At 52.7% G+C, this 13,975-nt stretch overlaps 1 protein-coding gene across 1 annotated transcript in view; it reads left to right on the top strand.

Annotated features, from left to right (window-relative positions):
- The window catches only part of GPT2 (glutamic--pyruvic transaminase 2), a 49,234-nt gene that overhangs the window by 10,599 nt on the left and 24,660 nt on the right, over positions 1 to 13,975 (top strand). Inside the window, exons 3-5 of the mRNA XM_017517915.2 lie at positions 2,719 to 2,808; positions 5,463 to 5,571; positions 11,573 to 11,706. Coding sequence (XP_017373404.1) covers positions 2,719 to 2,808; positions 5,463 to 5,571; positions 11,573 to 11,706 — 333 coding nt within the window. The remainder of the gene's footprint in view (positions 1 to 2,718; positions 2,809 to 5,462; positions 5,572 to 11,572; positions 11,707 to 13,975) is intronic.

The following is a 13,975-nucleotide window of genomic DNA, read 5'->3' as shown; positions in this document are numbered from 1 at the left end:
ACAGGGTCTCACTCTGATGCCCAGGATGGAATGTAGTGACACAATCATAGCTCACTGAAACCTTGAACTCCTGGGCTCAAGTGATACTTTCACTTCAGCCTCCCCATAGCTGGGGCTATAGGCATGTGCCACCATGCCTGGCTACTGTTAATTTTTTGTAGAAATGAGGTCTTGATGTGTTGCCCAGGCTGTTGTTGGACTCCTGGCCTCAAGGGATCTTCCTGCCTTGGTCTCCCAAAGTGCTGGAATTACAGGTGTGAGTCACCATGTCCAGTCACTGTTGTTTTACTTAAGGTGTATATGACTAATTCTGAAAAAGCCATGTCTTCTAAAGTTGCCTTTTTTTTTTTTGAGATGGAGTCTTGCGCCCAGGCTAGAGAGCAGTGGTGCAATATCTCAGCTCACTGCAACCTCTGCCTCCCAGGTTTGAGCAATTTTCCTCCCACAGCTTCCTGAGTAGCTGGGATTACAGGCACCCACCACTGCACTTGGCTAATTTTTTTGTGTTTTTAATACAGATGGGGTTTCACCATCTTGGCCAGGCTGGTCTCAAACTCCTGACTTTGTGATCCACCCGCCTCGCCCTCTCAAAGTGCTGGGATTACAGGCGTGAGCCACCATGCCTGGCCTTAAAGTTGCTTTTATTCACACATTGCCTGAAAAGGAGAAAAGACAAGTGTCGCAAGCACAGAGTTACATCTATCAAATTTGTATTTGGGGTACCTTTGGGGAAGGGAGACAGGACAATGGCCAGGCCCTCCCACCTGGGCCGTGGCCACCACCTTGCCGAGCTCATTTTTCTTCCTGCTGTGACTCTGGCAACCTTGTTCCTGGGCTGGCTTTTATAAGATGATATTCATACTTTGCCCAGGGCTTTCACTGTTTGTCTCAGGTAGTCCTCTCAGCTGCCCTGGGAAGTCCTTGAACTGTTGTTGACTGCAGTTTTTCCAGTGGCTAATTCTGGATTTGTCAGGGAAATGTGCAGGATTCCCACATTTCCAGGTCCCCGTAATTTTCCATGTCACACTCTGCTTTCACCTTTGCAGCAGCCAAGATATCCTTCTGTCACTTCCCCAGTGACATCGCAAGGGTCTTGGAGTTCTCTCTGTGTTCTCTCTTCTGTGCTACACACGTTGCTCAGGCAGTGGCCTCAATTTTGCTCTTCAATCAGTCTTTTTATCCCTGATGCTTTTTTTAAAAAATGTGAAAATCAGCCCACATTTTTCATTCTGCAAAGCGCAGGTCGCAAGAGAACGACCCTGAGGATTCCCTGCTGATCCGTATCTTCTGGTGGGGAGGGTGTCTTCAGTGTCCCTGGCCATTAACTTAGGCCATCGAGGTAAAGCTGCACCTGGGACGGTGCAGGGGAGTCTGGGACCCTGTGTCCCTGACATTTGGCATGATCTACTGCTGGCCCCTGCCTCCCTCCCACACATCTGGCCTGGAGCTGTCTTTTAGATTTCCCTGTGTGGTGGCAGTCAGGCCATGGAGCAGCAGCTGTTCAGGATCCTTGGGCAGCCAGGAAAGCTCTTCCAGCCCTTCTGGAAAGTGGGAGGCAGAGGAGGAGCATAGTGGTTAAGAAGAGTGAACTTGGAATCCGGCTTCCTGTGCTTATAGTCAATCCCAGCACTTAACATTAATCAGTTATGTGGCTGGGCACAGTGGCTCACCCCTGTAATTCCAATACTTTGGGAGGCCAAGGCGGGGAGGATCGCCTGAGCCCAGAAGGTCGGGGCTGCAGTGAACCAAGATCACACCACTGCACTCCAGCCTGAGTGACAGAGTGAGACCCTGTTTCTACAAAATAGTAATAATAAATAATAAATAAAATTATGTTGGCCGGGTGTGATGGCTCACGCCTATATTCTCAGCACTTTGGGAGGCCGGGGTGGATGGATCACATGAGGCCAGGAGTTGGAGACCAGCCTGGCCAACATGGTGAAATTCTGTCTCTACTAAAAATATAAAAATTAGCCAGGCGTGATGATGCACACCTGTAATCCCAGCTACTCAGGAGGTTGAGGCTTCAGAATCGTTTGAACTGGGAGGTAGAGGTTGCAGTGAGCCAAGATGGTACCACTGTACTCCAGCCTGGGTGACAGAGCAAGACTCTGTCTCAAAAAAATAAAATAAAATAAAATTGGCCAGGTTAGGTGGCTAACAGCTATAATCCCAGCACTTTGGGAGGCTGATGTGGGCAGATCATGAGGTTAGGAGTTCAAGACCAGCCTGGCCAACATGGTGAAACCGCGTCCCTACTAACAAAAATACAGAAATTAGCTGGGCATGGTGGCTCGTGCCTGTAATCCCAGCTACTTGGGAGGGTGAGGTAGGAGAATTGCTTGAACCAGGACCCGGGAGGTGGAGGTTGCAGTGAGCCCAGATTGCGCCACTGCACTCCAGTGTGGGCTACAGAGCAAGACTCCATCTCAAAAAATAAATAAAATAAAATTATGTGACCTTGAGCAAGTTTTCTAGTCTTTTAGAGTCCTGATCTCCTTATCTGTCAAATGGGATTAATAATAGTTCTTCCTCATGGGGTGGCGGTGAAGGTTAAACGAGACCAGGCATGTCAGAGGTCTGACACTAAATCAGATACTTGGTAAGGCTCAAAATAGGGCTGTTTATTAATACCCTGCAGGAACCCTGCCTGGCCTCTGGAATCCAGGGTCTAAGAGTTTCTAATAAGTAACCACCTGTTGCTTTCTCTCTGCCCAGGGTATCAAAAAGCCGTTCACAGAGGTCATCCGAGCCAACATCGGGGATGCCCAGGCTATGGGGCAGCAGCCAATCACCTTCCTCCGGCAGGTGAGCCGCCCCTAGGAGCAGAGGCTGCAGAAGGGCACGGCTCTAGGCTGGGCGGGCCGTCGTGGGGGCTGTCCTTAACCCCCTCTCTGTCCAGGCCATCCCAGGCCTGATGCCCTCTGGCTGTCTCCCTTAGCCTCCTTCCTGCCTTTCTCAGGTTGTTGGAAATTCCCAGACACGTTTTGGGGTTGCTCTGGTGTAGGAGGCTCCCAGGGAGACTCTTCCACAGGGTGGGGTCCTGGAAGCTGAGTTACAAGCTTGTTGGGAAAAGGCAGTGGTGGGGTAGGCGGCAGCCCAGGGGACAGGGAAAGGCTGGCTGGGCTGGGGGTAGCGTGGGTGGGGGCAGGAGGTGGCTTCCCACTTGAGGCCCTCCCGGGTGTGAGTGTGGACTCTGCTGGGTACCAGCTGTGTGGCTTTGGGCAGGTGGAAGTGGGCAGAGCACTGCCTTGGGGGACTGCTGGGCCTTGAGGTGATAAGTGCAGAGGCCTCCTGGGGCCCAGCACAGGAGCTCGAGGTTGGGGGCGGCCAGTGTGAGCCGCTGTGCCCCTGGCTGCCTCTTCAGTGACCTGGCTCCAGGAGAAAGTGGCTTCTGTGTTTCAGTCTGAGCACTAACCTCGAGAGTGCCGCCTGGCCAGGACTGTGGGATCTGTGGGCTGGAGGAGGCCGGGTGGGAGATGCCCCAGGGCAGAGGCCTATTTTGTTTTATTTAGTTTTTTGTTTGTTTGTTTGTTTTTGAGATGAAGTCTCTTTCTGTTGCCCAGGCTGGAGTGCAGTGGCATGTTCTCAGCATACAGCAATCTCCACCTCCTGGGTTCTTGCAGTTTTCCTGCCTCAGCCTCCCAAGTAGCTCCAATTACAGCCATGCACCACCATGCCTGGCTAATTTTTGTATTTTTGGTAGAGACACAGTTTCACCATGTTGGCCAGGCGCGTCTCAAACTCCTGACCTCAAGTGATCTGCCTGCCTTAGCTTCCCAAAGTGCTGGGATTACGGGTGTGAGCCACCATGCCCAGCCTGTTTTGTTTTGTTTTAAATTTTTAATTATTATTATTTTTTAGAGCCAGGGTCTTGCTCTGTTGCCCAGGCTGGAGTACACTTGAAACGATCACAGCTCTCTATAACCTCAAACTCCTGGGCTGAAGCAATCCTCCTGCCTCAGCCTCCTGAGTATCTGGGACTATAGGTGTGTGCTACCACACCCGGCTAATTTTTAAAATTCTTGGTAGACACAGGGTCTCGCTGTGTTCCCCAGGCTGGTCTCGAACTCCTGGGCTCAAGCAATCCTTTCCTGCCTCAACCTCCTGAGCCACTGGGATTGAGGCCCTTTTTGAATCAAAATGTGGTGCTGTGTGTGGTTAAGTTTCATGGGGTGGGGCCAGCAGGGAAGTTGAGCCCTGTGAACCTCAATTCCCTGTTCCCCGCCTTGCTCTCTGGGGCAGAGGGCTGGGAGGGGCTGGGAAGGCTCAGCTCACAGCCCCTGAGGGATTTGTCACAGGGCAGTGAGAGAGAGGAGCTGAGTGTGGCCCTGGTCTGGGGGCGCCCACTGTGCCTCCCTCCCACGGCCACTGCTGCTGACCCTCGGAGCAGGCCCACGGCCATGGATGTTAGAGTCCCCATGCTGGGCCCAGGAAGGGGAAATGAATGAGATCACACGGTGGCTCTGCCAGGGAGACAAGGTGGGAGGAGGCCAGAGGGCCCGGACTGCCCTGGAGCATGAGCATTGGAGGGGAGGGCCAAGCGAAAGTGGCCTCTCAGTAGAGGTCCCTGCACAGGTCTGGGTTGTGGTTGTGGCAGGCTCCAGGACAGGCCTCACTCTGCCTTACTTGCTGGAGATGTGTTCCCAGGTCTAGCCCTGCCACTGTGCATGGCAGGCCCAGCCTCCCCAGCCTGGTGCCAGTTGCCTCCGGCCTTCACATGTCTCCTCTGACCTGCGTAGGTGCCCCTGGGAGGTGGACAGGCAGCTCACTGCTCATTGTGCAGATGAAGAGAAGCCAGGCTCCATGAACCCAGATGCTTGCTGGTCACCTGGCTGGTGTCAGAGCCACGAGCCCTGACCGCCTCAGTGTACCTGGCTCTGCTCCTCTACACCAGCCTCAACTTTCCGGGCGAGCTGGGGTTACTGGCACTTTTGTACACATTTTCTTGCTAATTCTCTTAATGTGTGGGTTTGCGGTGATGTTCTCTGTTACAGAGCAGAGAAAGCTGGCCGTTTTCATCTGGGGAGGAAAGGGGGTGGGGAATGCAGGGGGAGAGGGCCTAGGGCATTGGGGGAGTTCAGGCTGGAAGTAGGAGGCTCTGCAGCCCTGCTCCACTTGCCTTCTGCCCTGCAGACCCCTGATTGTGCCTTGGATGCGTGAGCCCGCTGTCCCTAGTGGAAGAGCTTGGGCCAGGGGCTGAGTAGCAGCCTCACTCTGATCGTTGACTCCTCTTTTAGCAGCCCAGGTCATAGTACATCGCAACTCTCAGCTTCTGTTCTGCTGCAGAGATCCCAGCATCCTCCCCACCTGTCCCCAAGCTCCCACAGGCTAAGTCCTTGCAGAGCAGTTTGTGGCAGCCCCATCCCTGGGAGCTGTTTTCTTTCCAGTGGCCTCTGTGTCCCTCCCAGAGCTCTGGGAGTCGGGCTGCTGGGAGCCCAGCCTGTGCCTTGTTCCCCCAGGTGATGGCACTGTGCACCTACCCAAACCTCCTGGACAGCCCCAGCTTCCCAGAAGATGCTAAGAAACGAGCCCGGCGGATCCTGCAGGCTTGTGGAGGGAACAGCCTTGGTGAGGCCCCAACTTGCCAGGCCCCCGGGCGTGAAATGAATGGATGCTCCCAGCGGCCCTGGCCTCGAGCAGAGGGTCCTGCATGCGAATGAGTGTGTGAACGTGTGTGGGTGGCTGACAGCACGCAGAGTAAACGAAAAATAGCGTCCTCTTCCCACTCACGCCTTGCTGGCCTCCTGTTTATTAAGTGGGCGGTGCCAGCGCCACCTTTAGGTACAAGTGCCTGCATCATGCCAGGTGTGGAGCCTGCCCCTGGCAGCCAGCCTCATTGGACAGCAGCTGAGCCTGCCTTTGTCACAGCAGGTTTCACCCGGCAGTAGGAGGCTGGGTAGCAGTGCAGTGCTCAGTTTTGTTCAGTGTCCTTGCCTCTCAGTGGCCCCCAGCTCTGAACGTGTCCCTGTACCGTCTTGGAGATGGCAGCCAATTGCTGGGGGAAGGGAAGCACCTTGGGACCCCTCCGGCTCCTTTCTGTATCTTTCTTCAGTCCAATGGTGCCAGTTCCCCCTGGCACTTCATGGTGTCCCCCTGGCACTCAAGCCAGCCCTCACTCCCTCTTTTGGCAACCCATGCCCCAGTGTCTGCCTCCTGACAGGGCACCAGGCACTGGGGCTCCGTGGAGGGAACCTGGAACTTGGCCCCTGTGATGTGAAGATGGTTCTCTCCCTCCCCTACGGGGATGGAGTTCCAGCCTCCAGGGCTCTGGCTCTTTGCTCTCTCATTTTCTTTCCTCTATTTATTTTTGCTGGTTCCTTCATGCAGCTCCCACGCTGGGAATCCAGTTTCCCTCGACCTGAGGAAAGCTGCTGTTCTTAGAGTCTTCCTAGGATGTAAGCACTGATGTTCTGGAAAGCGGAGCTGAGGGTGGGGAACGGGACGAATTCTGGTGGCTTGCTCAGCAGGGGAGCGGCCCCCCTTGTTGTGGCTATCTCTCCCCTCCCCCCAACTTTTTCTGCTCCAGCCCTCGTTAATGGCCCTGTACTCACTCTCCTGGCTGTGGCCTCTGAGTCCGAGCACTGTCCCTTTCAGGAAGGGGCCAGCCACCCCTTGCTTTTCCAAAGCCTGCCAGCCTGGATGGGGTATGTGCCAGGGCCTTGAGTGCCAAGACCTAAACCACAGGCTGGCAGAAAGCAGCCCTGTAGCACAGATGCCTGGCTCCTCTTCCCCCACACTCTTTGCCTGGCCCCAAAGGCAAAGGTATTTCTCAAAGATTCCATGCCCATGGCTCTGAGACTGCTGGAATCCCCAACTGAGAGGCAGGGGTGGGGAATGTGCCTTCTGTGTGTCTGATGTGAGTGTCCCGGGACGGGGCAGGGATTTTTGTTCCACATACTAAGTCTCATCCACTGCGTGTTTTTGCAACTTCGTGTCAGTCAGAGCTGGAGTAGTGGGGCTGAGAGGCTGTGTCACTGTGAGTCCCCTCTTGGGGTATTACAGCAAAAGACCAGTGGCCTTCATGGTTTTTGGGATGCACCCTGGGTCCTGCTCCAGAACCTCATGAACACAGGTGAGATGGGAGTATTTGGAGTCTCTCTCATCCTTCAGCTGGAATTACTTTGTACCCACCTCCTGGGCTTGCAAGAAAGATTGACATGTGTGCTAAAGCCCCTTGTTAGAGAAGCCCTGCACATTCTAGGGGCCAGGACAGTGTGGTTCATCCCATGACAGGGACATGGTGGTGTCGCTTTCTGTCACCTACTCTGGGCAGCTTGAACACTTTTCTGCCCACAGGAGTAAAAGGAAATTGAGTATGTCACGATGCCCCAGGGCCACCCTGACCCGCAGGGAGATTATTAAATATGTATACAAAGTCTTGAAGCTCACCCAGGATGTGTTTTTATCATGCCCTTTAAAATTATTTCTTGGGCTGGGTGTGGTGACTCATACCTCTAATCCCAGCACTTTGGGAGGCCGAGGCAGGTGGATCACCTGAGGTCACGAGTTCAAGATTAGCCTGGCCAACATGGCAAAACCCTGTCTCTACTAAAAATAAAAGAAATAGCCAGGCATTGTGGCAGGCGCTTGTAATCCCAGCTAATCAGGTAGCTGAGGCAGGAGAATCTCTTGAACCCAGGAGGCGGAGATTACAGTGAGCTGAGATTGCGCCATTGCACTCCAGCCTGGGTGACGAGAGTGAAACTCCATCCCCTCCAGAAAAAAAAAAAAAAGAATTATTTCTTACCAGGGCTTCATTTTCTTTTCCTCTGTTTTCTAAGAGAGGGGGTCTTGCTTGGTTACCCAGGCTGGAATGCAGTGGTGAGATCATAGCTCACTGTAACCTTGACCTCCTAGGCTCAGGCAGTCCTCCTTCATCAGCCTCCCGAATAGCTGGGACTACAGGCACACACCACCACACTCAGCCAATTTTTAAATTTTTTGTAGACATGGGGTCTCACTATTGTGTAGACTGCTCTTGAACTCCTGGACTCAAGCGATCATCTTGCCTCAGCCTCCAGAGTAGCTGGGATTGTAGGCATGAACCACCACACCCAGCCACTTCATTTATTTCCTATTTGACAAGCTATTTGGTTCTCAGGTGTGTCCTGGATCTGAATGGGGTTGAGGTAAAACCTAGCACCTGCCTGGTGGGGGGTAGGCAGGAGCTGTGTGCCCTTGTTCAGCCCCTCCCTCAGCATGCACCATGGACCAGGCTGTGTTCTAGACACCAAAGACACTGATGAGCAAGGCGGGGGAGCTTCTGTGCTCATTAAGCTATCAGATTCAGGAGAAACAAACATGAAAAAGAATTTATACAAATGTGCAATCCCCAGCTCTCATGAGATCTTGGAGAGAGCTGCAGGATTATAACAAGGGGCTCTAATGGAGAGAGGAAGCGCTTAAGGGGAAATGTGGCATTGACACTTATGGGGAGGTTAAGTATGAACCTGTAAATGAGTGCTGGACCAGCAAACAGTGAGTGTGTGCAGAGGCCCTGAGGTTGGGACCTGTGTGTGACTGAATGAAGGGGCCCTAGGGTAGTAGTGTTTGATGAGGTGGGAGTTTGGCAGTTGGTCCTCAGCCGGATGTAGTGGAGCACGGCCCACAGTGGGCAAGGTGCTCCAGGAGAGATGCACAGAAGAAACGGGGAACAGCCCCTGCCCTGGAGTCAGCATGGGGAGGCAGGGCTGCTTCTGTACAGAACAACGGGAGGGGCCAGCGCAGTGGCTCACACCTATAATCCTAGCACTTGGGGATGCTGAGGTGGGAGAATTGCTCCAGCCCAGGAGTTCAAGGCTGCAGTGAACTACTATCTTGCCACTGCACACCAGCCTGAGCAACAAAGTGAGACCCTGTCTCTTAAAAAAAAAAAAAACTAATAAATAACTGGAGAAATAGGCTGAGAGAGAGGCTGGGGATGGAGCAGAATCTTTAGAGCAGGCCTCTTGGAGACAGACTAGAAATGAGCCTGGAAGGATTAGAGTGATTTGGAGCATGACGTGAGATGTAAAGAAAAAGAAACCCAGGAGCCTCCTTGGAAGGGTGGAATGTCTGTGACCTGCAGAGGGATTGCTAATGGGTCAATCCAGGCCTGGGTGTTCAGGGAAGTGGATGCACTTAGAGGCAGGAAGAAGAGGAGGCCCTGAGGAGGAAAAGGTGGGGCATTGAAAAGAGGCAAAGGGAAGCAAGGAGTCCTAGTCTCTGTGTACAGAAGCTCAGAAATATCAACTAAATCACCGAGTGGAGGAGGGCTCTGACACCAGCATCTGTACCTCACCTCTTTTAAACTTACAAAATACTTAAATGTATTAGAATACTCAAAATAATGTGACAGAAGCCCATGTCCACCTCCCAGAGTGACGTGAGTTAACGTTTGCCATGTGGCACCTTAGAGTGTTGGTCTGGCCTCTCCTCTTACAGCTGTGCAGAGCCCAGTGCTGTGCAGAGAGGCTGAGGCAGAGCTGGGGCATTCCAGTTCACAGCTTTTTTTTTTTTTTTTGTGAGACAGGGTCTTACTCTGTCGCCCAGGCTGGAGTGCAGTGGTGTGATCTCAGCTCACTGCAACCTCCACCTCCAGGGTTCAAGCGAGTCTCTTGCCTCAGCCTCCCAAGTAGCTGGGATTACAGGCACCCAACACCACACCCGGCTGATTTTTGTACTTTTAGTAGAGAGAGGGTTTCACTATGTTGGCCAGGCTGGTCTTGAACTCCTGACCTCAGGTGATCTGCCTGCCTTGACCTCCCAAAGTGATTACAGGTGGGAACCATTGCACCTGGCCCCAGTTCAGAGCATTTGACCTCCTGGATGCCAGGCCTGGACTGATGCAGGCTGAAGCCCCAGAGAAGAATCAGCTGCTTTCAATCACCACCCTGCCTCCTGGGGGGCAGTTTTTGCAGTAGCCACAGAAGGAATAGTCTGGTTTTCTTTAAATGTGATATAGAATTCAAAAGGTCTAAAAGAATATGCAATGAAATGTGTGCCTTCCATGTCTGACCCCTGGTCCCTGTGCACTTCCCCAGGGAATTCACCAGTTTGAGTGTTTTTACAGAGAGATCTTGTACCTGTACAAATACATCTTTCCAGTTTATTTTTAAAAACCAAAATAGCAGCCTGACATTAAACAAAAACTTTATGGAGGTATGACGTATGGTAAAATGTACCACTACTAACATATACCTGGAATACCTTTCATGCATGTACACATCAATGTCATTCCACCCGGCTCTGGATACGGAGCTGCCAGCCCCCCACCCTGCACACTCTCTTGTGCATCTTTCTAGTCAATGCCCCCACCCCAGAGCAGTTACTACTGCTCAGCTTCCAGCACCATACATTAGTTTTGCCTGTTTTTGAACTTAGTATGAATGACTTCCAACCCTAAATGGCAGCGGGAGGGTATGTTCACATGGGACTGGGGACTGGGGGACACCCTCCAGTCCCAGGGATCTGCGGTTGGTGCTGGTCAGAGCCCTGGGCTCCTGGGGCTGGCCGGTGGTGCTACTGTGGAGTTTTTTTTTTTTAGACGGAGTTTCGCTCTTGTTGCCCAGGCTGGAGTGCAATGGCGCGATCTCGGCTCTCTGCAACCTCTGCCTCCTGGGTTCAGGCACTTCTCCTGCCTCAGCCTCCTGAGTAGCTGGGATTATAGGCATGCGCCACCATGCCCAGCTGATTTTTTGTATTTTTAGTAGAGACGGGGTTTCACCATGTTGACCAGGATGGTCTGGATCTCTTGACCTCGTGATCCACCCGCCTCGGCCTCCCAAAGTGCTGGGATTACAGGCGTGAGCCACCGCGCCCGGCGGAGTTTTTGTTTTTATTTTTATTTTTTTTGAGAGAGTTTCACTCCAGGCTGGAGTGCAGTGGTGCCATCATAGCTCACTGCAGCCTGTACCTCCTGAGTTCAAGTGATCCTCCCGCACAGTGTCCAAGTAGTTGGAACTATAGGTGCAAGCCACCACGCCCGGCTGATTTTTGTTATTTTTTGTAGAGATGAGATTTTGCCACATTGCCAAGGCTCATCTCAAACTTCTGGGCTCAAGTGATTCTCCTGCCTCAGCCTCCCAAAATGCTGGGATTTACAGATGTTAGCCACTGCGCCCAGACCAGGGGTACTATTTTGGAGCCTAATGTTGGCCCACTCTCTCAAGTCCTGTGGAACTATGTGTAGGTAACCATGATAAAAGCATGGGAATCCCAGCTCTAGTGACTGACATTGTCACAGAACACATAAATTCCAGGAGGGTGGGTGGAACAGATGTGGACACCATTTGATTGAGTAGAAGCCAGGGCCTAGAATAATGGGTAACACATAGTAGGTACTCAGTTAATCCTGGGTGAGTGAGTGGATGAGTGGATGGATGCATGGGTGGATGGATAAAGGGGTGGGTGAATGAAACCCAGACAGGCGGTTAAGCAGCTTGCCACAGCTCCAGAGCAATGGGAGTTGGGCTCCACCCGAGACCCTCACCCCAAACAGGCATCCCTCTCATTACATGGATATCAATTATATTGACCCTGTTGAGCCAGATGTCCTGCTTTTGTCACTGTCTTGTCTGCTGTCTTATAGGGTCCTACAGTGCTAGCCAGGGCGTCAACTGCATCCGTGAAGATGTGGCTGCCTACATCACCAGGAGGGATGGCGGCGTGCCTGCGGACCCCGACAACATCTACCTGACCACAGGAGCTAGTGACGGCATTTCTGTATGTGTGACGGTGGCTCATTATCTGGTGTTTACCCACATGAAGAGCAGCCTTGCCTGTTAGGGCCCAGCATGGGAACTGGCTAGCAGGGAGACAGGCTTGGGTGGCAGCATGGGTGGCCACCCTCTGGTTCCCCTGCCCTGGCACCCTGCAGTCTTTGCCTCTTTTAGTCTTCATGAGCCTGGACGTTACTGCAGCCTTGATTTTTCTCTGGAGTACACAGTGGCAGGTCCGGCTGCAGAGGAGCCAGGGGACACCCGAGGGTGGCCATTGGCCTTTCTGTGGTTCTGCATGCACTGCTGTTCCTCGTGTGCCAGGTGCTGGGGAGATAATGGGGAACCAAACACATCATTTGGCCTCTGCCTACAGAAGCAGAGCAGACCAGCTGATATCACAAAAATAAATGCACATCACATGCTTTTAGTTTCTCTTCTGCAGTGGAGAAGGAAAGGCTGCCATAGGAGGGAGCAGCAGGGACTCCGACCCGGTGGGGCAGGGGCGGGAAGGCTTCTCCAAGGAAGACTGAGCAGACACTGACCTGAGGGACATGCAGGAGTGAACTGGGAGAGAGGGTGTGCTCTGAGCCGAAGGTCACTGCAGAGGCCAGGAGCTGGCAGGAGGCTGAGTGCCGGGAACTGGAGATACTGGGGGATGAGTGCATGGCAAGGGATGGAGCTACCAGGCATGGGCTGGCGAGGCAGCTGGCGCCAGTACAGGGCCTTAGAGGCCACCCTGAGGATTTGGGTCATTGTGCTAAGAACAACAGGGAGCCACTGAAGGGTCTGAAGGAGAAGGAAGTGGGGCAGTTGTATTCTGTTCCTAAGTTTAAATTTTGGCTGGGAGGGGCACAGAAGCCATGAGGAGGTGGCTTGGCTGCGGCCAGTGATTACTTGGCTGGTGGAGCCTGCAGTCCTGGGCTTGGACTGGTGGAACCAGCAGTCCTGGGCTGGGGGGACTGATGGAGCCTGCAGTCCTGGGCTTGGGAGACCAGTTGAGCCTGCAGTCCTGGGCTTGGGAGACCAGTTGAGCCTGCAGTCCTGTGCTTGGGGGACCGGTGGAACCTGCAGTCCTGGGCTTGGGGGACCGGTGGAACCTGCAGTCCTGGGCTTGGGGGACCTGCGGAGCCTGCAGTCCTGGGCTTGGGGGACTGGTGGCCTGCCTCTCCCTTTCTGCACACCCCTCCCAGGGGTCTGGTGTGGTGCTGGATGCTGTCAACTTATCTATGCTCAGGGAACCATGTGCTGTCTGAACACTTTCTTCTTTAATGGGGCTGTCTTTGTTTCCTGACCTGTAAGGCTCTTGTTTGTTGAGTGCTTTGTTCCTTTCCCAAAGCCTTTCCTACACATTCAGCCCATGGGAAATGGAGGTCCAGAGACATTAAATGGTCTGCCTGCCTTGAGTCAGTTCTTGTGACATTTGGGATTCTAACATTGGGGCTCCAGCCACCAATCACAGCATCTTCCCTTGCCTTCTGCTGTCAAGGCCTCTCTTGAATCCCAGAAATGCCCAGTGTGGGAAGAGGTTCCGGAGGAGGGAAGGGGGTGTGTCCACAAGATTCAGTGGAAAGAATTAAGTCATAAAATCTCATGGCATTTTTGCAGCAAGGAACTGAATCTGAGAAAGGACCTATGCCAGTGTTTAAGGTGGAGACTCTCCCTGCAGGGGGTTTTGGCTAATTAATTCAATGAATTACTGGCACCTCCACCAGTACCCCACAGGAATCCCATGGCCTGGTTTCTCAGCATTCTTAAAAGCATCCTTCTCAGCTTGGAAAATGGGTCAAAGCGCCACCTGGTGGCAGTAAATGGGTATTTTATCCCATTTTAAGAGTTCCCTGTTGGGGTGAGTGAGGATGGGGTCTTTCCAGCCTTGCGCACTGATACTTAGTGATGACACACATTCCCCACCAGATCAGAATCCCCAGACATAGGCAATTGGGATTACAAGGGCAAGGTCAGAATAATCCTGAGACAGAGTGAGTGTGGGAACTACTATTTTAGAAGTATTAAAAATACAAGCATTGAGTCTTTTTAAAAATATATTCTTTTAGGCCAGGTGCAGTGGCTCACGCCTATAATCCCAGCACTCTCAGGAGTTCGAGACCAGTCAGACCAACATAGAGAAACCCTGTCTCTATTAAAAAAGATATTTGGACACAGGGACAAGGGCTTCTCTCTCTTCCTTTGTTGAGATAAGCTGGGTCAGGGCCAAAATGCATTGAAGTTGATTGTGGAATCTGTTTCTCGGGAACAGCAAATGATGCTTCAGT

The sequence above is a fragment of the Cebus imitator genome, unplaced genomic scaffold, assembly GCF_001604975.1.
Source record: "Cebus imitator isolate Cc_AM_T3 unplaced genomic scaffold, Cebus_imitator-1.0 Scaffold652, whole genome shotgun sequence".
In the NCBI taxonomy this organism is placed as follows: domain Eukaryota; kingdom Metazoa; phylum Chordata; class Mammalia; order Primates; family Cebidae; genus Cebus; species Cebus imitator.
This window is presented reverse-complemented; position numbering and strand designations above follow the sequence as displayed.